This window comes from Amphibalanus amphitrite, unplaced genomic scaffold (genome assembly GCF_019059575.1).
Source record: "Amphibalanus amphitrite isolate SeventyFive unplaced genomic scaffold, NRLGWU_Aamphi_draft 000306F_arrow, whole genome shotgun sequence".
Taxonomy (NCBI): domain Eukaryota; kingdom Metazoa; phylum Arthropoda; class Thecostraca; order Balanomorpha; family Balanidae; genus Amphibalanus; species Amphibalanus amphitrite.
Genome location: NW_024881801.1, coordinates 431,172 through 455,833, shown reverse-complemented (window position 1 = coordinate 455,833; position 24,662 = coordinate 431,172). Strand labels below are relative to the sequence as shown.

At 49.5% G+C, this 24,662-nt stretch overlaps 2 protein-coding genes across 2 annotated transcripts; one reads left to right on the top strand and one right to left on the bottom strand.

Annotated features, from left to right (window-relative positions):
- Nucleotides 1–126: 126 nt before the first annotated feature.
- LOC122388062 (chitin deacetylase 1-like) lies at nt 127–10,780 on the bottom strand. Its single transcript, XM_043378841.1, has 10 exons — nt 10,455–10,780; nt 6,420–6,501; nt 4,806–4,927; nt 4,285–4,412; nt 3,719–3,927; nt 3,036–3,189; nt 2,532–2,670; nt 1,708–1,954; nt 1,192–1,395; nt 127–696 (listed from the first exon to the last, which is right to left on the bottom strand). The coding sequence occupies exons 1-10, from the start codon at nt 10,507–10,509 to the stop codon at nt 588–590; spliced, it is 1,449 nt and encodes a 482-aa protein (XP_043234776.1). The 5' UTR covers nt 10,510–10,780; the 3' UTR covers nt 127–587.
- A 1,489-nt stretch (nt 10,781–12,269) lies between these two features.
- Nucleotides 12,270–24,485, top strand: LOC122388060 (sodium-dependent nutrient amino acid transporter 1-like). The gene is made up of 12 exons (XM_043378840.1): nt 12,270–12,533; nt 12,789–12,957; nt 13,234–13,323; nt 18,226–18,448; nt 19,620–19,771; nt 20,118–20,236; nt 21,096–21,199; nt 21,436–21,625; nt 21,852–22,028; nt 22,235–22,511; nt 22,771–22,865; nt 23,109–24,485. Exons 1-12 carry the CDS (start codon nt 12,495–12,497, stop codon nt 23,457–23,459), a joined length of 1,986 nt encoding a protein of 661 aa, XP_043234775.1. The 5' UTR covers nt 12,270–12,494; the 3' UTR covers nt 23,460–24,485.
- Nucleotides 24,486–24,662: the final 177 nt, after the last annotated feature.

Here is a 24,662-nt window from a genome sequence, read left to right as displayed (position 1 = left end):
CCATCCGACCCCCCCCCCCCCCCTACACATGCGAGGGTTAATGAGGCAATACTTCAGGCAACATGCATTGGCTTCTGATGCCTCGTTACCGTTTTTATGTCACGGTATTCCGAGAGCAAACCCACATTCGCAGCTGGTACACAGTACCCGTGTATTTTCGAACAAAAACAAGCACTGGGCGTCCAGCCAATACCGTGAGCGTGCACGGAGCCCGCCCGTCTCTCCTTTTCCGCTGTGAGGACATGGAACCCCCGTGCGACCCGTCCTCCTGAACTTTGCTACACTAGCGCCACCTTCTCCGTAACATCCGATCGACCTGCCCTCTGTGGCCACCTCTCCGCAACTCGCTGACTGCCCCGGGCCCGGTGTTTCCCGTACTGCAAAATCACTGGCGCAACGTACGACAATAACAATCCTTTCACTGATAGAAATTAGAGTGACAACAACATTATGAACTACTTAAAATGCAATTCTGTCTGTGTGGCAAAAGTGGAAACAATAAGTTTACCGACAACTGCAACCGACACCTGCTGCTCTGAACGTTGCATAAAACCTTTGAGTTTGATTTTTCTCCGTTTCTGACCTATCTACTGCTCAAACTCTGGCGGCTCGAAGAAGTCGGCCTGCCCGCCGTCGCCGTCCACATCATACAGCCACGGGTACTGCTTGGGACACGAGAAACACGTGCCCATGTACCTGCGGGCAGAGGCGGGACCGTTAGAAATCTGCGAGGCGACCTGGAGGGGAGGGAGTTCATCGATGAATGGGAGTCTGTGACGGGTGGTTGGGGCGGCCAATCCAGGCGTTGGGTTTGGAAAGTGGAACAGGGCGTGGCCCATGGTGACCTAATAGTTAGAGATTGCTGGCATAGACTGATTAAAAGAACAGCCAACCAGACCCACGGATAGGCACTGTGCCAGTCGAGAGATTCTGTGCGGTACTGGTTAGTGGTTAGGTATCTGGACACACATGACACAATGTGACGTATGTACGTGATCCTCTTTTTGCATATGCCTTGAACTACACTTGTCTCTATTCATCACTCCACCTCTCCTCCTTCCACCCTCTCTCTCTCTCTCTCTCTCTCTCTCTCTCTCTCTCTCTCTCTCTCTCTCTCTCTCTCTCTCTCTCTCTCTCTCTCTCTCTCTCTCTCTCTCTCCCTCTCTCTCCTCTCTTCCTCTCGCCACGCACCTGGTGCCGGGGATCCAGCGCTTGTCCACATCCGGCGGCGGCTTGAAGGGCACCTTGCACGAGTTGGGGAGGTTGCAGGCTGGCGGAGGCACCTCCTTGCGCTTGCGGCAGTCCCAGTCGTCAAACTGGGAGATCTGGTTGACGGGCACCGGATCGGACATCCACAGCAGCGCCTGTGTCATCGTCACGAACCACGTATCGTCCCTGAGGAGGAGGGGGGGGGGGGGCGGTCAGTGGTTGTCGTTTTTACGGCGAGGGTCGGGGAGTTGTGGTTATTGTTGAGTTGCAAAGAGCCCCTGCGTTCTGAGTCCTACGTGGTTTATGCGGTCGAGTAATAGAGGGTGGTGGTTATTTAGGGCTGGAAACCTAAGTTAGTTACTGTAGTGGGCGGGAACCGTAAGGTTGCGCTGCAGTGTGGAAAACACTACCATAAATAACGCACTAAAAATGGTCGGGGCTTAGATGCGAATGAAACATAAGAGCACGGCACACCCCAACCTCCTCTCCTCAACTCACTTGGTTCTCGCCCACTTGAGGAACTTGTTGAGACCCTCGATGAGGTTGGCCTCGTTGAACCAGTTGGTGTGGAAGGACATGACGTAGGGCGCGCGGTTGTTCTCGTAGTGCCGGTTGAAGTCCTCCTGGAGCCAGGTCAGGATCTCGTTGGGCTCGTAGTTGAAGAGCACGCACTGGTCCAGGTAGGGACAGTGACCGCCCTCGAAGCTCTCAGTGTAGTGAGAGTTGAGTGGCACCTCCCAGATGCCTGGTGATAGGACAGGGATGAATCAACTAAGTAACGAGCTTGGTGCAGGCTGGTACTATGGCTGGTACGCCTAAAGAGGGCGGCGGTGGGCTGATAGCGAATGTTAGAATTAGGTTGGTGTGGACTGTGGAGTGAACAAAAGAAAGCACGGGATGTCATGAGAAGTCGCATACGCTTCCTTCTTTACGAAAATCCATCGTAAGAAATCATTTTGAAACTTTTTCCCTTCACATGGATCCAATGCAAAAATGCCTGTTTTTTTTTTTTTTTTAGTATGCATGCATGCAAGGCTAGTTGTATTGAGCGAGAAGCTCATGGTGAAAGTCCGTATGAGCTAATGGGCCACCCCGTATCTAATTCCTTGTTGTTTTCTGTTCATAGTGTGGTACTCCCACGTCGGTCCTTCCCGTATAGCGTGTACCGTGTACCTTCCCCACACCTGAGTAATTGACAGCCGTTATCCGAGTACCGCTTTAAGTGTATCCCCGTACCTGGGTACTGCGATGTGGGGCAGCCGCCGGAGCGGCAGTCGTGCGAGTGTGTCCCTTACCCGAGTACTGTGAGCTGTGTCCCTTACCTGGGTACTGCGATGTGGGGCAGCCGCCGGAGCGACAGTCGTGCGGGATCTTGTAGTCGAGCGTGTACGGCCAGACGGGAACCCGTACCGGCGGCACCGACACTGAGCTGTCCCACACGAAACCGTAGTCGAGCATCATCTGTGAGCGGCCAGGGCGTGGGTTAGGGTGGTGGCGGGCTGCAGACGGGCTTCCTAGACGCTGGTCGTGCGCTAATGTCGAGCACGGGGGATTACGGCAAACAGTAAAAGGACTCGCGTATCAGCATGGTGGCCTAGTGTTGAGGATGTTGGCTATAAAGATAACAAAATTCAACTTGTGATGTGCAATATTGTATGCAATTACTTCAATGCAATGTCTGTGTGACCGAGAAGAACATTTGCCACTAGCTCAGGATCTTCTGCCCTAAACTTGGCCGATTAGGACAGGAATAGTTAAGTTTAAGTGAAGTGCTAACTCCCTCACGAGTTTCATTTCGCCATATTTCCCTCTTCCCGTCCACTCACATTGAACTGTTCGTTGCCACCGGGCTTCAGTCTCGGGGAGCGCATTCCGAGCACCTCGAACTCGGAGACGTTGGCCCACAGGTTGAGCATGGTGCGCATACCGACCATCTCTTGGATCCACTCCTCGTACGGCTCCCGAGACAGGTCACGTGACCTGTGGGGTGGGCCAGGGCAGCACGGTCAGGTTTGGGGGGACACGGGACTGAGTAAGACGTGGAGTGACTTGGCGTACGAAATAGATACGGTTGGCTCAGTCCGCCGAGTTCGAAATGAAGACTGCTTACACCTTAGGTGGTGTAACTCTCGTTTGTTTACGTTCCCAAAAACCCTTTTCAATTATGTCATATTACCAGTCTAGCTAGCATGTTGTTGATAAATAAAAAAGTAATTTATTGGATTATCCTTATGTTAACCAGACGATGGTCACGAATGTTTACAGTAATTTGCCATATAGAAGTGTTAATGGTGTTCCACACATGTTTGTTTGAGAACCCGTCGTGACTCACGGCTTTTCCTCGTTTGCAGAGTAACCTCCGTAGCCCAACGGAGATCAATTCATCTACCTCGTGGCATTGCAAAGGCTAATCCTATCCAACTCTCGTGACACTCATAGTGTGATTCCATGTGGCTTACACACCACAATTATATTACCGTGAGCAACGTCGTGAAATCTTGTAACTCACGTCACGCTGTAGAGGGCGATCTCGTGGCTCTTGCTGTAGAGCTGCTGCACCATCTGGTAGTCGGTGTACTCGTGGCTGATGAAGAAGGTGCCGCGCATCGGGCACTCGTTGGGGTTCTTGTGCTCGGTGTCGTTGAACAGCCGGACGTAGTGCTCGTAGTTCTGACCGTTGACGGCGCCGTCCAACGCGAGAATGATCATCTGCGGCGTCTGAAATCCGACAAGGAGGAAGTGTAAATGTAAGCAACATAAGGCATACTTTCACTATGATGAGCTTGGGTTCCGAGCGTCTGCTGCACTGATCCTCGACGGCCAGGTGGACATATTCATGGTGCTGCCTGGTCACTCTTTCCAGAGAAACTTCTCAGCCTTTAGCCGGCGGAGGGCGATAGTTCCTCTGTAGCGCCCAGTCCCTTTTGTAGGCTTGTTGATAGCCGAAACTCACCTCTGCAGGGTCCCAGGCTGGGCACTCCCTTCCCCAAGCAAACCATTTGCCAGGGCTCATCTCTGCAGGATCCAGTCCGCCTCTTCCCCACACACTAAGGCTGGGTGGTAGTCTAAACTCACCTCTGAGGGGTCCAGTCCGCCGGGGATCAGTGTGCCGTCCTTGGAGCAGAAGCAGTTGGGCAGCGGACAGTTGGCCGTGTCACAGGACGTCGCCTTGTACGGGTCCTCGGTGGTCGGCGGACCCGGGGCTGACGATGGAAAGAAAAGTTACCGGTGGTGTCGGCGGCGAGAATCGTTATGACGGCCGGTTTGGTCGTGCTTAATGGTCACAAGCTTACAGCTAGCGTGTGATAATATTGAATCCGGCTGGGATTTCTTGAAGGCGCAGTAAACACATGGTTGAATCATGTGCACATTTCATAATGCACTTTTCAAAAAGCATGTCCAAATTATAAGCACTTATTCAACTGACAGCTCTGATTGGGTGTCGAACCGGAAGATGTCGTGGGGATATGATAAGTTTATCCCTGAATCGGCAAATAAATTATAATGTCATTAATTAAATGCTGTATATTGAAAACATACACCGAAATCAGGCGTTCAACCGTCCCCTCCGATGAGCAGCGCCATAAGTCCCTTACTGGTTGTGATGGGTCCGCACTCGGCGACATCCTTGAAGTCACATTGTTTCCTCCTGTCGTCCCAGTGCAGTCCGGAGGGACAGAGCTGGTCGTACGGGTAGTCGTCCACACACTGGTAAAACCTGCGAGCAGGGGAACGGTCAACGAGCTGAAATGTGGACGTCGAGCGTGCCAGAAAGTTTGAGTTTGTAAGGAATGCGCTGAACAGTGAACAGCTAAGTCACACGTAATTCAAAGCACCTTGGACTTATTGTTCATCAATTATGGAAGGTTGCTGGGACTGGGGCCGCCCTCGGGACTTCCTGTGACGTTTTAGATGGCTGTTCGCCAACCCTCGCTCGGTTGGGGCCTTTCCTGTCGTGCCGTCGGGGAAACAGCCCGTCCCTCCCGCTGTCATGTCTAGAATGAGTTCTAGTATGACGAGTGACGACTTGAGAAGCCTATGATGAACTTTCAAACATCGGTCACAACAAATGGGAGACGGACTTCCTACTCAAGCGCCTCAATGGTGCTCTGTATATTTATCAGAACTTTCGTTTTAAATAATGTTTCAAAGGACTGAAAACAGTCCTTAAAGCTCAGCGTCAAAGTCTCTATCCGGCATCATGCAGTTGAAGAATAAGTGAGACCTTCCAGGACCTGTCACGGAACAAACTATATAGTGAATATTCTCCGTACTGGGTGAGCCGGAAGGCTCTAATGAAAACGAACGTCAGAAGGTCGTTGGTTTTGACTCGCTATTTCATAACGCATTACTTGATATAGCATTGCCCAACGCATCTGAGCGTTTCTGCGGTATTGTCGGTTTAAGTACCATGCGTTCTCCGATCTCCTCCTCAAGAGTCCGCTGAGCGAAGGACATGAATCGATTTTCGTGGCTGTCTGCGCGGCGATTAAGCCGCTAGAACTGGTCGCCGACGGCCGGCGGCGGAGCCGGTTAATGGGCGAAAGTCGCCCGCGTCGTCGCTGGGGCCCGCTCGAGCGGCTCGGTCGGCCGGCACTGACTGTCTGTGATGGTCCTGATTGGGTGTCGCGGAGGGGTGGCTCGCTGGTCCCTAGCAATTAGCGCACGGAGGGTTGCCCTGTGCGAGTACGTACCTATCACCGTTTGTTTGTTTTAGTGGGTGCGGTCGGAGTAAATGGGAGTAAATGGCCGTCCGATGGTAAATGTGAACAGTGAAAGTAACTTTGCTCCTAGTTCCATGTGGATCGTCTGAATAGCAAAACTCCAAGGACTTTTGTCCTATTTCGGTTTCATTCCCGGCAGGAAGAGACAATTTTTAATGAAAATGTTTAGGGCTATCGTCATTAGCCAAAACGACTAAGACGGACTAAGACGGATGTTTTAATGCTGTTCTTTAGTTCATGGATGTGCTTGTGACTTTCTGTTCGCTGTGAGGAAAGGGAGTTTGATATTTTCGTCCCACAATGGAGGTGCGTGCAATGAACGAAGCATGAATCGAATCGATCTCGTCATTAAGTACCTTTTCTAGCTTCTGTGAAACATCGCTACCGCATGCTTACTGAAGATATGAGAGGCTCATTTCACTCGCATATTGTGGTTTGGTAGGCATTGAGCACAGATGAGTGCTTCTGCCTTCGGGGATGACTCACTTTCGGCAGTTGTCTGGGTCGGCAAAGTACCCGTCCTTGGCAGGGCACTGGAAGCCCTGGTCTTGAGGAAACTGCGACTCCACTGAAAAAGAAGAGTTTGGTTCTGTCATCGAGCGGGTCTACTTCACAAACTCATTGCAACGACTCAATGTATCGACGTAGGGTGTGTTGCCTTTGAAGCTTTGAAACATGTCTAGTAATGTACCATGACGGATCTGGTACCTTTCCTCTAGATCCAAGGCACGTATGAGGTGATGACTGATGGAACGTGCTGCGTGCACTATGCACCGCAGGGGGAACGCTAAGAAAGATCAGAAAACATTATCTCAATTACTACATTCTTATGTAGTGCACGACCCGCTCCGAATAAAATCACCGACAGTGCACTGTGCAGTGCCAGATCCAGGGCGGCCAGAGTGGACGCATTGTTCGATGGAAGGTGATACAGGCGCCCGAGGGCAGGGCGCAGCGCGCTCCGAGCCGCGGTTGCGAAATTCGCTGCGTGTTTTGCAGAGGCCGCCTCGGCGGTCAGCGGTGCAGGAGGGGCATTGTCCATTGTGCAACGCTCTCGAGCTGAGCTAGAGCACGGTAGGCTGGTTTGTGTCGCGCTTCGAAGCGCTCCCCGTACCTCGGATAGGATGGTGCTCGGTTTATGATTGTTGAGTTGACGTTATATTCTATTTATTTTGGTTCATTTCTTTATGTTATATATTCCATTGATAATCTGAGATTACACCAACACTACGCGCCTACTGTATCTGTCATACAATGTAGTCAATCGCTAAGACGACTCTCCTCCTTAACGACCACGTTTTCATTATAATGACATCATTTCAATTATAATTCACTCCAATATTCAGCGCTATTGTTATTAGTATCGGCTCAGATCGGCAGAATAACTGCGTCGTAAATACAATCAAACGTTCCTCGACAACGTTCGGCACTGCCCATCACGGGACAGGAATCGCTCTGCGTGTCACGCCCCTTGCTGTCACGACCGTCACGTCGCCTTTGTGGCCCGTCACGGAAACTGGACGGTCCGTGACGGGGACGGACCGTTCCGTGACGGTTTGGCCGACACGGACACGGGTCGTGTCCGGAAGAAGTCGAGGGAGGTCACAGATGGTCATTGGACGAAGTCTAACTGTTACGGCTGCCGATGAACGTAGCTCGGCGGATGCATTTTGGTGTGCAACGTCCGAGAAATAGTTGAGGCTGAAGAGGTATAAGAATTTGTCCAGGATTGATGTGTTTCTGAATGTATCCAAGCTGGATATGCTACATCTGTCAGTGTAGGAATAGTTACGTAATGCAAAAGTCATTGATGAGGGAGTGCGTTGAAAGCTATTTTAAATACTTTCGTGTGATTAATGCGTGAACGTTTCCCCGAAAACCGGCCAGATTATATGATTATATTACACATTACAACATTCCCTCCCTCTAGCCAAGTCGTCAAACAAGTAGCACAAGGCCAAGTTCTACGTATCGCGCCCAGAATTGTGCGAACGTGCCGCGCGGTAAAGTGAAGTACGAGGGTCACAGTTCCAACCCGTGACAATGAATCAGCTTTCACGGAACGGGCGCGCTGTGACGTTATCAGCGCTTCCAGCTCGTATGGGTGGGTTCTGGGACCAGCACGGTGGGCGTCCCCGCGGCTCCGTCCCGGCCATCGCGCGAGGTGTCTGGTGAGATAGCCGATCCTTTCCCGGCGCGTGGCTCCGTCCGCACGCTATCCGCACAGTTCGCCGGAGGCCGCGATCGCCGCCCGTCGCGGCATATCGCGGAGAAAGTGACGCTGTTTGTGAAAACCTCGCCGGCGGTGGCGGCGCGGGCGGCGGGCTGAGATGACCGCGATGTCAGCACAGGGCGCCGCTCGCACCCGGCGCGGCCCAGCCCTGGGCCTGCGCCCTGCAGCCACCCTCTCCGCCTCTGTCGAAACGCACAGCTCCGCGCGGCGCCGGCCGCCGCGCTGTGGTGTTACGCTCTGCTGCCGCAGTGCAGTCTCCATCTCGGCCGGTGCCTGAGGCAGGGGCGGCCACCACCGCGCGTGTGACACAACAGTGGAGTGCCGGTCCGGCGGTCCTGCCCACCGCAGAGCTGGACTGGCGGTTCTGTCCGTCAGTCTTACTTCATGGCCCGCCGTGGAGGTGGGATTAGCCCTGGGAAGATCCTGCTGGCGGATACGCCTCGCTAGTAGCGGCGACCTTGGCCAGATTGGCTTACATCTGACTAGGAATGTTCTGGGAACCGTCGTGGGAGGATGGCTTCCTCAGAAACTGACGCATACTATGACAGATGTGTCGGCGTTTTGACGCTTTAGGTGAACAGCAATGCTGTTTTCCTGTCGTATCTCAACATTGCCAATAGAATACTGGATATGTTATTCAAATAATATAAAAACGTTCTGTTTAACCGTCTTTAATGTTACCTTGAAGACGGTTAAACAGAACGTTTTTATATTATTTGAATGACATACCTATCCAGTTTTTTATTTTAGTATGTCAATGTTACATTGAAGACGGTTAAACAGAACGTTTTTATATTATTTGAATAACATATCCAGTATTTTATTGGCGGGTAACACTGCAATATTCACTTTATTGGTGAATATAATCTGTTCTATGAAACAGCTGGTCCTTAGGCCTGTGGCTTCGTATTTTTTGACGTTCCTTGGTCTTTGCGTCGTGGCTCTGTAAGGTTTGGCATCGCCGCACAAAGATCTGTATTTTTCTGGTTTGCAAACGTTCTCATCTTACGGATTAGTCACCACATTGGTTTGCAAACTGGCTTTCGCGGCTTATCAGTTACGTTCTTAATAAATGGTCGGTGAATGACTATGGGGAGCTTCTCGTGATCTCAGCTTCTACTGATGCAGAAAAAAAAACTAAAAAATAACGAATCGCGTGTGCTTGCTTGCACCACAAAAAGGCAACGCAAGACATTTCATGACACCCGGATTTCGCACGTGCATCTCACGGAATGGCGAGACTTCTTGCTCAAGCTCATGCATGATAACAGCCGATTAAAGGCGGCGGCAGGTTGATTTACAGCGTTGTTCAAATAGCCGTGCCGGCTTTGGCTGCCGGTGAGCAGCGCGGACCTGCCAATGGAACCGGAGCCGGCACGACTCCGGGGCAGCCCGTGGGCCTCTTGCCGGGAGGTTGATGCAACCCGAGTACCCCGAACGGTGGCAGAGCGGCGCTCTCATGCAAACGAGCCAACTGGGAATTGTAGGAGCGGTCTGTGGCGTTTGTTAGAAGGCACAACCGTAAGCTGAACAGGTGGATGCATGTAGATGGATATGCAGAGCAGATGGATGCATTTGTGTATAGGAGAGATGGGCCTCTGGGATGGAATAAGCGTGTCTTGCAATGTTCAACATTGCTCCATTGCTGAATAGCCGCGGCTTCGAACAATCACTGATAACGAGAACGCGAGCCTCAACATTGTTAAATAGCAATGAAATTTTACAGATTTTTGGTTCCCAATGGGATGAGACACTTTAAAATGGAAAACATCACCAAAGACAACAGCCAACATGCAGGCACGCTACGGCTATGCAGTGCAATGCAAAATGTTGGCATGTGGAACACGCCAGATGGAAGACGATTAGTGATTGGTCGAATGGATAGGGTACAAATGTCCTAAAGAATTCCAGAAATTCATACAACAAGTTATACAAGAGGGAAAGCAAGTTAAACCAGGTAGATGCCCACTAGATGTGCTAACAACACCTGTACCATCTTGCCCGGAGCAACGATGTCAAAATCTAAGCCACGAAAGATAATTATCGAAATCAATGGCATTTAAAGTTGAGCAGCTGTTTCCTCAGGGCTGCTCCCATCATTAAATTTATCAACAACCAATTATGTAATCGCTTTCAGAACTGGAAAATGCGCGTCAATTGATGAAAAGATTTTAAAAAATGAAATAGCGGCACTATTTACTTTCGTCCACATCCCGGGCGGCACACTATGGAAGAACGGAGGGATGGAGGACCAGAGGGTGCAATGCTGCACCCCTGCAGACACCCACCTGGCCCGAAGGAGGCCAGCAGGCCAGCAGCCAGCAGCAGACACCAGCGCGCCATCACGGCAGACGCGAGACTGGCCGGGCGCCGCCGCCGCCGCCGCCAACCTCACTTTCTCAAACGCGCGGCGGGTGACGGCGGCGGCAGCCCGGGGCCTGGCACCGTGTCGGCCCAGCCGCACCGAGTCGCACCTCGGCCGGACACCGGTCAGCGGAGGCACGGCCGGCTGGCAGCGGCCGTCACCGTCCCAGCCGGCCGCACACCGGTGACCGGCAGGTCGTGCAGACTCCTCTGGGCGGCCACCACCCACGGCTAGCTGAGACCTCATCTGCATACAGAGAGAGCTGACTCTGAGACATACTGCGGTGCTCTAACGGGCCCACGAGACGTAACGAGCTGGATCCGTGGTATATTTCCGCCTTAACCCGACCAGGGGTCAGACGCCACAGGTCAGAGGTCATAGGTCGTGACTCGTGGGTCACGAGTGAATGGGTGAAGTCGGCCTCTGTAGTCGGACGTTCTACGGTGGGACGCGGTCGTCCAGACAAGTACGGAAGGCACGGGGATCACCGCGGCGGAAAATACATGTCTGTGGTCGGAGAAACGTTACGGTTCAGTGATGCGAATCAGCCTGGATGTGAGTTCAGGGAATGTCGACACTCGTCATGAACTGCTGGAAGCCAACAAAGGAATGCTGGAAGATTGTGGCATTGCTGACTAGAGCGTCACGTACCAGTTGTTTTATAAGACTAAGGAGTGACATACCTAATTGTCGGGACTTTCAATACAGACAACTAGGGAAGATTGTCACTGGTGGACAAATTGAAGAGCAGCTGGTCATGGCCGCTCAACTGGGAGGCGGGTGCCGGTATTTCATGGTAACATATGACTGGAATTACATAGTAACGTGTCATCACTTTTGCTTCATAATTCAGGAATCCATGGATCTGCACATGAAACGTGCCAAAATGTATTTCATTTCAGCATCAAACTTACGATTGAGTGCTTAGAAGGCACCATAGCGGTACATTTCCAAGACTCAATATTCTGTCTTCATTGCGTTCCTTTTCTACATTGTGCTCTTCCGTGTGTTTCCTGCCTTCTGTTCCTTGAAACAGTAGTTTCGTGTGCTTCCACTTCCAATCGTAATATCAGACATTAGAGATTCAAGGTCGGATACTGAAGTGTCGGTTCGCATACACCGGAGGCCGATGTGCGAGTGTTAATTGGACGCTCACTTTCACCTTCAGAGTCGTCATGGAATGTGACGATAAAAATCGCACCTACCTGTTTGTCGCCTGTCCGTCGCCGAACCGAAGGTCACCGTTCAAATCGCAGCTGCTTGGTATACGCTTACCTGAGGTATGTGATGTAGATGTGCAGATGCCCCAGTGACATTTGACGTGCTGCTTTTAAGCAATGCTGCCGAGAGAATAAGACTGTGTGCGGGTTAATAACTTTTGAGAAATGATTCTGCCTGTGTAACTGAAGATGATAGCTGAAGACAGCTCGTCTTGTGCGCATTACGAATCTTGTGCTCATTACGAGTCTGAGAATTGAATATCATTTCAACTAATGTAGCCTTGCTTCAGCTGCAGCCTTCAAATACCTAATGTTTTTAGTTGCTTTGATTCATTTTTAAATCCGCCTTTTCTTCCTCACCAAAGTCGCATTGGTAACAGGGGTCAGTTGATTTCCAAAGTGTAACCCAAAGCCGAGCTTGTCCTTGGCATAGGTTGTGTGGGCCCGGTATGCCTGCTGATTCAACTGGCCTCTGTGCCGAACTGCTGTTATCGGCAAACAGCGAACAACACGCTCGTCAAGAGCGGGCTCAGCGGACCCTGGCCTTTTGTCGGGCACGGGTTGTGTCTGGTCATGGGGTGCCAATGGGTGCTGCGCGCCCCGAAGCCCCGGCCAGCTCGGCCGCGGGCCGCAGTTGGCTCCCGTGGTCCTCCCAGAGGCTCAGGCAGCTCAGTCAGTGCAGGGAGCCGCCGCCCGAGGCACCAGGATCTGCCGGGGGCCGTCCGACGCGGCCATAAATCGTCATGGGTGACGATAACGGCCAGATTATTGAGAAGGATCAGGTACGTGAACTGAAGGTGTGGCTGTCCCTAGGGATCTAAATTGCATTGGAATTAATTTGTTGAAAGATTCAAGCGTCTTTTGATTTCGTTTGCTTTAAGCTGAACCTTTATCCATAGCAAAAAGCACAAAAAACGTTTAAATCTAAATGAATTAAAATGGGGCTTTTTCTAGACAACATACACCCCAACTAACTTCGTGCATTCGCTAGTCCACTATAGCTCATACATCAGGGTCTCATGATCCCACTTCCGCAGAAAGGCAATGGTGAGCCTCGGGCGAGATGGGGCAACCGTATCGAGTTCCTGCTGTCCTGCATCGCCATGTCGGTGGGACTGGGCAACGTGTGGAGATTTCCGTTCACCGCCTACGAGAACGGCGGTGGCGCCTTCCTTCTGCCGTATCTATTCGTGCTGATTACCATAGGTGAGGGAATCTGTATATACATACTCGTGCTCTTGAGCTCTTAATGTTCAGCTTAGGCTGGTGACCTGATGCACGCAGGAACGTACGATACAAATAGTTTTCCAGCAACCGATTCTCATCTTTAGATTCGTCAGAATGCTCTTTCATCTTGTTTAATGTGATTATGTTCCTTGTTTTCCACTATCTAGCTACAACTCCGCTAAGATGATAAACAGCGCTGTTTTGATGCCAATGACGAATTCATGACAAAGTACACACGTCTGCTGAGGGTTTCAGGAAAGCCGATGTACTTCATGGAGCTGGCCTTGGGGCAGTTCTCATCACACGGGAGCGTCAAGGTCTGGAGCGTTGTGCCGGCATTTAAAGGTGAATGCCTACCCAGTGACATTCTGATTTCATTGCTGTGTAAAACTTGTGTAATAAAAATATTTTCAAAATCCAGCGATAATGAATCTAGCCATAAAATGTGTAGGTGTTATAAACCTTCTGTATTGTGAGCTCGGAGCGGAATTTAATTTTAGTCGCTCGGTCTCTCCTTTCTGCCTTACGTGCCGGAACCATGGAGCTCAGGCTTCCTCATGTTACGACCTTCTAACCTTGCCTCTTACCATGGACCACAGATTATCCGGCTCAGCAGTCAGCACACCAGCTCTTTGCATGTCTCGAAAATACTGGACTTTTTCCACGCGTGATTCCCGTGATTTAATTCGTTTATTATCCAGAGACATGGGGCGTTTTATGCTGTTTGTACTCGATTCCGGGTCGGACTTTAGCTGAGAGGCCCAGATGCCAAGCTTACGAGGCAAAATAACTGTTAAGTGTCCGAAGCTGCAATAGCCGTTTTCACGACGGCCATCTGGTACACATTTGGTGCACATCTGGTGCTGATAAGGTGCAGATTTGGTCAAATTAGGTTCAGTGTGTCTCTTAGTAGCTGGGGCATTCCACGATAGATCGTACCAGGCCCGTCACCCTCATCTCTCAGATTTGAATGAAAATTGGTACCTACTAGGGGTAATCATAGGCTCTAAAAACACCTACCAAAATATCAGACTTCTCAGATGAAAACTTTTTGAGTTACATTGCATAATATTTTCTAAACTTCAGATTGTAAGGGTGAGTTTGATGAGCTATGACTACGTTTCCATGGGCAAAGGGATTCGTATCCGGATCAGTGAAGCCGTTACTGATCCGGATGACTGGGGCCGTTTCCATGGGCAAAGCCGGTACTGATCCGGATCAGTGAAATAAGAGCTCAGCCGCTACTCATCGGCTTAGGAGAGACGAGTATGGCGCACTTTGGCAATTAATAAAAAGTTCAGCTAACATTTCTGCCCTGGTCTTGTGCAAAAATCGACAAGGATCTTCCGTCCTGAAGATTGGCTTTCTTTTATCATACCGATAGCAAACTCGGCTATTGGGCAAATCTTCCAAACTCTCTACAATAACTCATTTTTCAGTTCGGTTCATGTTAAAAAATAATCATAAACAAATAAATTTACATAGCAATTCGTTCGTCTTTCATTACTTCACAAAACGTTTCGGGCGACCCCGAGTTTCGAACCTAAGACCTTTGGCTCACAAAGCGAAAATCATACCGCTGCGCCACCGCGGCGCTCAGACTCCGGCGTCCTAAATTTATATGTGAGAATAGTTGACAGGCAAATGATGCAATATCGAGAAAGTTTGCATTTGTGCTGTAAGGGATTACACGGGTAATGAAAAAATGCTGGAAAAGATTGCAAAATTGATTTGCCATTCAACACCAACAAATAGATTTAGAACATTGGCACAATAGATCGTAGCAAGATAACTGATTGGTGGATGCTGTTGCGCAACGGGACACCGTGCAGGAGGAATGCACAAACAAATATCTACAATGGTTTAAATCTTTAATAATATTGCCCAAATTTTGAAACATATCATTTTAATAAAAGTATAATTTAAATAAAATATTTCTAATGTGATATATGCATCCAGGCCCATTAAGGCAATTAAAATGAAAATAAGAAAATTAAAAAGTCAAACATTAATCCCTATCGTAACGGCTCAGCTTCTTTCGAAGCTGGATTAGAATCCGGATCAGCGGTAAGGGATTACGGGTGTTTCCATGGGCAGCCTAATCCCTTACGAGGCACTGATCCGGATCAGTGATGCCCATGGAAACGGGGTCTATAACTCAAAAACGAGCTAAGCAAGCAACAAACGGTAAACAGCTTTGAACTAACGATGAATCAAAGATTAATACAGTATTTTTAAAATTGGAAAGAAAAGCTTAACATATTGAAAAAAGTCGTAGTATTTTTCTAAATTGTCTATAATGGCCCTTGGGACCAAAATTTTTGCCATTTTTATTTCTTCAAAATAAACCTCAGGTCCTTTAAAATCGACGTGCAAAAAATTAGAAAGGTGTTCTTTCTATAAGTTCCTCATTTAAATGTATACAAAATGGGTTTCCGGGGGGTCGGTACGACCCCAGCTCGCCGTTTCGCCTCTAATGGAGCTAGAACCTTGCGGAAAAAACGAGCATGTGCGCCGTTACAAGATGCATCGAATGATACCACATTTTAAGGTCTCGGGTTCATTGGTGACCCCTGAGGTCATTTCAAGTGACCCAAATTACGGGTCCGGTTTTTGATAGATAACTTCGCAACAAATGGTCGCAGAGCCGCGATTTTAGCATCTTTGTGTTTGCCTAGCTCCGGCGCGTCGAATGGTATACTGTTTGTTTCGGTGAGGTCAGCTTAAGTCGCTTACCTCGGGTCAGCACACTGCCGTGTATTTGGCTCCGCTCCCCGACCGGGCGGCCCAGCCGGCAGCCAGCCCCCGGGCATCACGTGACCGCCCGAGTCCGCGGCAAAGCCAACCAGCACGGCGCTAGACAAACAGCGCCGCTACAGAGATGGTTAACAGTCGGGTCAGGCCACGAAGCTGGGTGAATGAGATCATATCGCACATCATTCGATTCGCAAGGTCTTCCCGAGTCCATTGGTAGCTTTCCCGTCTCTCTAGCTCAATTTGATCGAGAGCTATTGACGAAAAACTCTTATGACCCCTAGTGACGTACGAATGACGTCACTCAAGGTCAACAATGCAAAAGTGAGGCAAAAATGACTTCAATTGAGCTTTCAGTAACCAGTGATGTCACTAGGCAGCTTTACCACCCCATTAACCCGGCAGTTGCTGGGGTATTTCGCCACCCACCGTTTGCTGGGGGGGGGGGGGCGTTAAACGCCCCCAGCCGATAACTCGAGAACCAATAGGCGCAGCGAAACGCACGAGGCGGCAAACAAAAGAACGCGACGAGACGCTTCAGATGAATACTTTAAAGTTGAATTTTGAGGTCACAGGTCGGGTCAAGGTCAGGTCAAACACCTGAAATCGGGCTTTCAGTAGCATGGACTTCAGGACTTCGCAATGGGCGCCTTTCGTCATAAACTCTGTCAAAACGGCGCACAATCCATCATATAAGGCCTACAAGAGTGTCAGCTCCATCTAGGGGTCAGTCAAGCATAGGTCAGGGTCAAGGTCAGGTCAACCGGGCAGGCACATATCCCCGAAAATCAAAACTGATATTCGCAGCCTGTGACACATGTTTTATGGGTAATTTGGGGCGTAGAACACGATGGTGGTATTCATTTTATCATATGTGTACGTGTTTGGCTAAAAAAGTTCAATTTAAGAAATGCATGTATCATGGTCGTGAAGTAGTCACGAGAAATTGCCAAGATTCAGTTCAAGATTTTGGAAAATGCGGAACGATAATCAATAATCGAAGATAGCCATTTGATTGTTCATGGTATTGGCAGTCTAATGGCGTTTACGGCATGTCTGTATGTCTATTCTGTGATTTTATATGATTTTTGGAACATATGCCGTTTTTGGTCGAAAACTCAGAAATCATGACGTCACTAAAAGCTCGATATCTCAAAAATTTTCCGACCGATTTTTTTGAAACTTTGTCACAATAAGCTTCAATCAATTCCCTACAGGTACCTAAAATTTGGCGCGCCTGCGGCGCGCCGTTTTTATGCTATGGCCCGGCGAAAAAAGTGGGGGCGTTTAACGCCCCCCCCCCAGCAACTCGCGGGTTAATAGGCTCTCTTCCGAAATCACAATTCGAGACCATTACGGTGACGCAAAAAAGTACATTTATAGAAAGAACACCTTCCTAATTTTTTGCATACTACTTAAAAATGACCCAAAAATGATTTTAAGTAAATAAAAATTCAAAAAAATTTGGTCCCAAAGGCATAAAAATGCAAATGAAAGGAAACTCGAGGTGTTATATATCAAAAATAGTATATATTTCAAAATTTTAAAAATGCATATAATTCTTTGTTTCAATGCAAGTTCAATGCAGTATAGCATTTGGCATTTGAATTATCCGTCTTAGAGTTACAGCCCGCCAAACTTCGGGCTGCAACGCAAGATCCAAAACATGTTATACACTATAACTCAAAAACCACTCATCTGATAAGCCTGAAATTGTTACAGGAGGATTCAGAGCCCCTGATTACCCCTGAGACCAATTATCGTTAAAATCCGAGAGATGAGGGTGTCAAATTGGAAAAAAGTGGTACGATCTATCGTGGAATGCCCCAGCTATCAGCTAGGGTTGCACTAATTGCTTATATGCCTGTTTTGTCATATTATCAGAGCGCATCATCGACTAAAACACTGAAATAAATTAATAGAATAAAGATATTTGCTGTAAAAGAGAGTGGGTGCAGATTTGGTCAAAGTATGGTGCAATCGCCGGATAGCCCGTCGTGAAAACGGCTATTATCACTCGGCATTTCATCTCGCCTAATGTCCGGGTCCAATCCGGATTGCCGCAAATAAAGTGAACAGTTAAATAAAGTACATATAATGTTGGTATGTACATATAATGTTGGTATTTTGCGGATTGCCGCAAATAAAGTGAACAGTTAAATAAAAAACATATAATGTTGGTATGACATGTGAAGTGTGAACCCCAAAAGCCAATGGAATGAGTTATTCATCAAACGACAAATACCTACCAAGGAACACCACCTGTCGATATTTGAAGACCGCTAAAAATTAATTTCACATAAAACTCTACAAAATATATGCTAGGTGGTCATCATACGATCACGAATATCAGATCCCTTTTACGGTATCAATCGATGATTCCATCTGCATATTTATCGATTGTGCATGACCTCACCCCGGAGCCAAACCTCATTCACCCCGCCATCACCGGCCACTAGGTGTTCCCACAATCCCCGTCTGTGTTTCGGACAGGTGTCGGGTACGGCCAGCTAACAGCCACGTCCGCCGTGCTCTCCTACTACGTGGCGCTGATGGCGCTCACGGTGTTCTACTTTTTCGCCTCGTTCTCGTCGGTATTGCCGTGGATGGTGTGCGACCCGAGCTGGGCCGACCTGACGCGCTGTGTCGACCCCACCACCAACCTGTCCCAGCTCACCAGCAACGACACCATGGGATCCACCGAAATGTACTTCCAGTGAGTGCTCGTACAGGCGAAAATCCCGAAAATCTTGTCATTATAAAATATGGCTTAACCCTAGAACGCCTAGGGGGGTTGTATCAACCCCCCCCCCCTGAGGTTTTTTCGAAGTGCACGCTAAACGGCTTGTCGTAGCGGGCTGAAATTTTCAATACCCTCTGGGGCAACCTTTGCGCATCTTTTGCCGAAAAAAAAATTGATCGGGTCATGTCAGGTCACGGAGTTATGACGTCATAAGAGGTACAGCCTCCGGCCGGATTTTCACAAACTGAGTGCCAACGCCCGAGGTTTCCTGCCGGTGGTACGGACATCGGTTGATGGATCGTGATGAAACTTCCCATGCATGTTGGGGCAAGTATTGGCTATCATATGGTATAAGAAATTTGACCGGGTCAGGTCAGGTCACGGAGCTATGACGTCACAAGAGGAACAGCGTCCGGTACTATTTTTGAAAAGCGCCCGAACCACTATTTTGCTAATTCTTGTCACCTCAATGGGAATATGCAGCAATATTAGCTTCTATAGGGAGCAAATGGACCTCCCAAATCCAAAAATACAATCAGATTTCAAAAATTTAAATTTTGATTTTTCGAATTTCTGCCGCCGACTGTGACCTTGCCGACTTCCGGCGCTCCCAACGCGCCATTTTTAGAGCTAGGGAAACGAAATACATACCAAACGATAGAGAATTGATCAAGGAACACGATAGTGAAGGTTTCAAGTCGATATCTCCCACCGTTTTGCCGCAATCGCCGCCGAAAGTTGAAAAAGTCTATTTTTCCGAAAATTTGACCTTTGACCGGTCAAAAGTAGGTCAAATGTTGACCTAGGACCAAAAAATATACCACCAATCGCGAGATCTCGTTGAGAGCAATCCGTTGGTTTTTCCGCTAAGCTCTACGACCTTCCGTTTCGAAACGCCAGGGGGGGGGGGTCGTAACAACCCCCCCCCCCCCCTGGTCGTTCGTGTTATGAGAAATGGCCTGGTCGTGCGAGGGTTAAGTTAGTTCATAGCTTTTGCTGTATTTTTTATCTTTTGTATTTTTGTTTAAGGATAGATAATATTCGTTTGCTTTCACTCAAACGTGTGCATCGTAATGAGACGGTGCACGACCGAATAGACGGATGTGCTACTAAACTAGTGGACCTCCCTTATCCCCGTTCTCAGGATGAACGTGCTGAAGGAGCTGCCCAACATTGACCAGGGTATCGGCCTGCCCTGCTGGAAGCTGACACTCTGTTTTCTCTTCTCCTGGCTGATCGTGTTCCTCACCATGGTGAAGGGCGTGCACAGCTCCGGAAAGGTCGCATACTTTACTGGTAAGTGGCTGCGAGTGGGTGTACTCGCATCAGAAAAGAGGGAATGAGAGGATGAGAGATAAAATTGAGGGAGGGAGGTAGAAGGCTAAAGTATGTATGCATAGGAGTAGCTCAGTTATAGATGGGTGAGAGATTGTTGATAGCCAATTGGGTGTCTGAACTCTGAAACTAATTAAGTACTAAGTGGTTTATTAATGTGATATTTTTATGAATTCGTTATTGTTAAATTGTCCATCGAAAGTAGTAAATGAAATATTTCGGGCGTTGGCGAGCAATGGCGCTACAATGGCAATCGGCTTTGGCTGTTTCATTGTAACCGCACTTTTCTGGTTTCATTTCCCCACAGCCATCTTCCCATACGTCGTGCTGATCACTCTCCTGATCAGAGGGCTGACGCTCCCCGGTGCCTACGACGGAGTCGTGTTTTACATCAAACCGAGATGGAACGAACTGCTCAACGCTAGGGTAAGTATTCGCCTGAATACCCGAATATTCTGACCTCTGAGCTATGAGTGCGTGACTAACTAGTAACTACAGAGCAAAGTTTGTTTAAAAAATAAAAAATCAGCCACCGCTCCCAAGACCCATCCGGGCCAACCCGGGACCGGCCTCTTTGACTGGGGCCGGTCGGCCGGCCGGGCGTGCGGGGCGCCGGCCCTACAAGTCGACGGCTCGCACGTCCGGCCGGTGGATAGGGGGCGCCGCCCGCGATACCCCTTCGCCGGGCGGCGCGGGCGGTGGCTGATGGCCCGCCGCGTTTCTTTAGTCCATGAAAGGACACCGGGGCGGCTTGGCCAGGCGGGCCACACCACATCACGTGGTGGTGGCGAGCTATATTTTTATAATTCGGCCGCCGCCCAGTCAAAATGCAGTTGAAATGTGGCGTCCGATTTGTGTATATTGCCAACACTGCACTGTATGCCAGCGTGTACGCTCGCCAAATATTACTCGCACGTTGTGGGGGTTTTGAAAGCCCTATTGTGTCGGTGCATATCAGGTGTTTGTGGGTCTCACCTGGGTCACGTCTCATTTGCGGGTCACGTCTCAACCTGGAGCGCGCGTTAGCATAGACGGGAAACCGGCTGTTTCGTGTCAGAAGCCATGACAGAGACTGTCCTTGTTGGGCGTGAGAGCCCTCGATTATTATTTACTTGTGTCATATTGTATGGTTTGTCAATAAATGTTTGAAAAAAAACTACAGAGCAAAGTCGCGTCTCGACACTGATTCGCAGACACAACGCGTTTCCATACCTTATTAGCTACTTCTTTACATTATTTTTAAACCGACTTTGCTCGTAATACCCCGATCTCCGCTCTGCCCCAGGTGTGGTACGCGGCCATCACCCAGTCCTTCTACTCCCTCTCCATCGGGTTCGGACCGCTGGTCATGTACTCGAGCTACAACGACTTCAGAGACCCCGTCGCCAGGTACGAGACGGCTTGATTAGAAATAGTAAGATGTGGTATTCCGCAAGTAGGACTTTCTCTATGAGCTCTCTTATCATTATGGTTCTTTCAACATGAAATGCAACTCAAAAACAAAATAAAGCTACTTGTGTCTACGAGAGTCTATCTTCATCACACCCATCTAGTCTCAATCGTCTTGATTTTGATGATTAAGGGTAGCATAGGTACCACTGAGCTCTGTGAACGCAACATTACAGAGACGCAGCCATCATCAGCGTGGCCGACATGTTGACCTCACTGCTGGCCGGGTTCGTCATATTCGGCATCCTGGGTAACCTGGCTCACGAGCTGGACACCACGGTGGACCAGGTCATCAAGGGCGGCGGCACGTCGCTGGCCTTTGTCTCGTACCCGCAGGCGCTGGCCAACTTCCCCGGGGTGCCGCAGGTCAGTGACACGGGCCGTCAGGTCAGATCAGGTTAGGTCACGCACGGAAAGATGAATATCAAAATACTAACAACAATGTGCTTTCAGGGTTTATGGTAGCTCTTGGTTTTCACTGGGCTCGATCTTTCGGATAGTTTTTAGCTATGGAACTTTGCTGATTAATCGTGGAATCAGTCATCCCCTAGTAGACCCGCTGACCTCGTACCCCTATCGTCTCTCCTTGCAGCTGTTTGCCGTGCTGTTCTTCCTCATGTTGTTCACGCTGGGTGTGGGCTCGGCCACCGCCCTCACCGGCTGCGTCATCACCATCCTTCGGGAGGAGTTCCCCAGTGTCAGTCAGCTGGCGGCCACCACCATCGTGTCTGTGGGAGGCTTCCTCGTCGGACTCGTCTACATTACGCCGGTGAGCTGAAGATGATCGAGTGTTTCTTATATGACAAGTGCTTGTATAAAATTGGGTGGCAGCTTAGTTTAACTGAGCCTTTGTTTACTATAAACGATTGATGTGTTTTATTTATTTCCAGAATTTTGCTGTTTTTCTTAATCGCCTTTGATTGTACTGACATAAGGTGTCATTGGCATCTTCTGCTAATTGGTCATATCTTTCAGGGAGGTCAGTTCATTCTAAACTTGGTGGACTTCTTTGGAGGCGGATTTATCGTGTTCATCCTGGCGACTCTGGAAGTTGTGGCTATCCAGTGGGTTTACGGCATCAAAAACTTCTGTGACGACCTGGAATTTATGACTGGCGCTCGTCCCAACTGTTATCTGAAGTTTTGCTGGATGTTTTTCATCCCACTGGCTCTCATGGCCATCTTTATCTACTCGGTGGCTACCATGAAACCTCTGACGTACGGCAAAGTCGAGTACCCGGACAGCGCAATGAGTGAGTACTGAGAAAGATGGTAGTGCAAGGATGCAACAATTTCAACAGTGACGAACGTTGCAGCTGCGTGACTCACTAAAAGCTCCATAGTCCGTACACATTGCATGTCATGTTTGAGAAAAAAAATCACCATAAGTCAAATTACATAATTTTCTTCAAGCTTGAATCCTGACGCAAAGTTATTTCTTGAGGGAATGTCATTTGTATTTGCTTGACAAATGTATCTCTGGCTGACCGTTATTCGTCGTTCTCTCGCCAGTCTGCGGGGGAGTGCTCATCCTTCTGACTCTTCTCATGCTGCCGGTCTGCTTCGCCCGCGAGGTCTACAGGGCGAATGGAATGACCCTTCTGGAGGTGAGCGTAATGTATTGGCTTTCCATATTTTGGAAATAAACTGGAGGATTTTTCGCGTGTGAAGATAGGGAGCATGCTTTGTGATGCCCGAAGGACAATAGCTAACCGGCTTCATGGCTTTGTGGTGCCACATTTCCCTTTATTTCCAACATGATGCACACTTATGTAACTAAGGCTGCAAATCTTCTCTGAAAACGACTGTAATGACGTATTCCCCCGACTCCCCCTGTCCCCTTCCACCAGCGGGTGCGGTCGACGTTCCAGCCGGCAGCGGACTGGGGTCCGGCAGAAAACGAGCACCGCAGGGAGTGGCTGCAGGCCACCGGCCGAAAGGACCCACTGGCCGGCCGGGAGTCGCACCGGCGGCCGCGGCCGCCGCTCCAGCCGCGCCGCCCCAGCTACCGGCCCGGCCCCGAGCCCGCCTACCGACACAGTGTGGCGTTCGCAGTACCGCCACCGGCACTGGAGCGCGGTCAGCGCCGCCTGGCGGAGCTGACACGAAGACACAGTGCGCCGCACCGCTCGCTAGGCGGCGGGTATGTGAATGAAGCTGTGACCGGCAGTCGTACAGATGTGGCCGATGAACGTGTATGAGCACCGTTCCGTGCTTCTATCCTCAGGATACTGAAATCCTTCTCCTCCACGCCGCAACCCCCCTCCGGGCTGGACAGGCAACTTTATCTCATGCGGGCTGCTCCCTTGGAGCGGCACCGCTGCTCCTGAGGGAGCGCACCCCGTAGCCGGGTGCAGTGAGTGCCTTGGGGCTGGGTGGCCTGTCCTCTGGACGGGCTCAGCCCCGGCGACTCACTAGGGTGCCTGCCCAGACCAATGTCTCCCCCTAATTCCTATCATCCTTCCGGCTCTGCAATGGTCTTGTCGACCGAAAGGGCCTAACCCAACAAAACAAACAAACAAACAAACAAACAAACAAACAAACAAACGTGTATGAGCGGACCACCAGAGGGGATGTCGACATTCGACAGGTGTATCACAAGGTCAGTGAGTCCGTGTACTCGAGTCAGCTTGGTAGCTAGATGTACAGCGCTACAGAAAGGCGGAAAGGGGGCGAGGTCGATTTAGTGGCTAAGCAGAGCACGATGCGTGGTGCGCATGATGCATCTCGTTCCGTCGTTTCCATCCTCAGGATGCTGAAATCCTTCTCCTCCACGCCGCAACCCCCACTCCGGACTGAACAGGCATCTTTATCTCATGCGCACTGTTCCCTTGGAACGGCACCACTGCTCTCGAGGGAGCACACCCCGTAGCCGGGTGCAGTGAGTACCTTGGGGCTGGTCGGCCTGTCCTTCGGGACGGGCTCAGCCCCGGCGGCTCACTAGGGTGTCTGCCCAGACCAACGTCTCCCCCTAATTCCTATCATCCCTCCGGCTCTGAAATGGTCTTGTCAGATCGAAAGTGCCTAACCCAACAAAACAAGACAAACAGCTTGATGCATGAAGTGTAGCCTGTAGTAATCAAAACAGAAGGGCCTATGTTGCAAAAAAAGTCTAATTTAGAGCTGACGTTTACAGTGGATGTGCTGAATGCCCTTCTGTAGTGCTCTCTGCTTCTGTAACTGTATTTTAAGCGAGTCTTTTGTATGGAAATACAAATTCGCTTTCATTCGGTTTCAAGCAAATTCTAAGCGATGCCTCCATCATGGTCTACATAGCCGATTTTCAGATGCCAATTATTTATGTCAAATTTATGTCTTTTATGCGGATGAAATTGAATGAAGCGTTCTTAAATCGATTTTGTGTTCAACTCTGCGGTCTATTTTTTCTATTCAACTGTACCAAT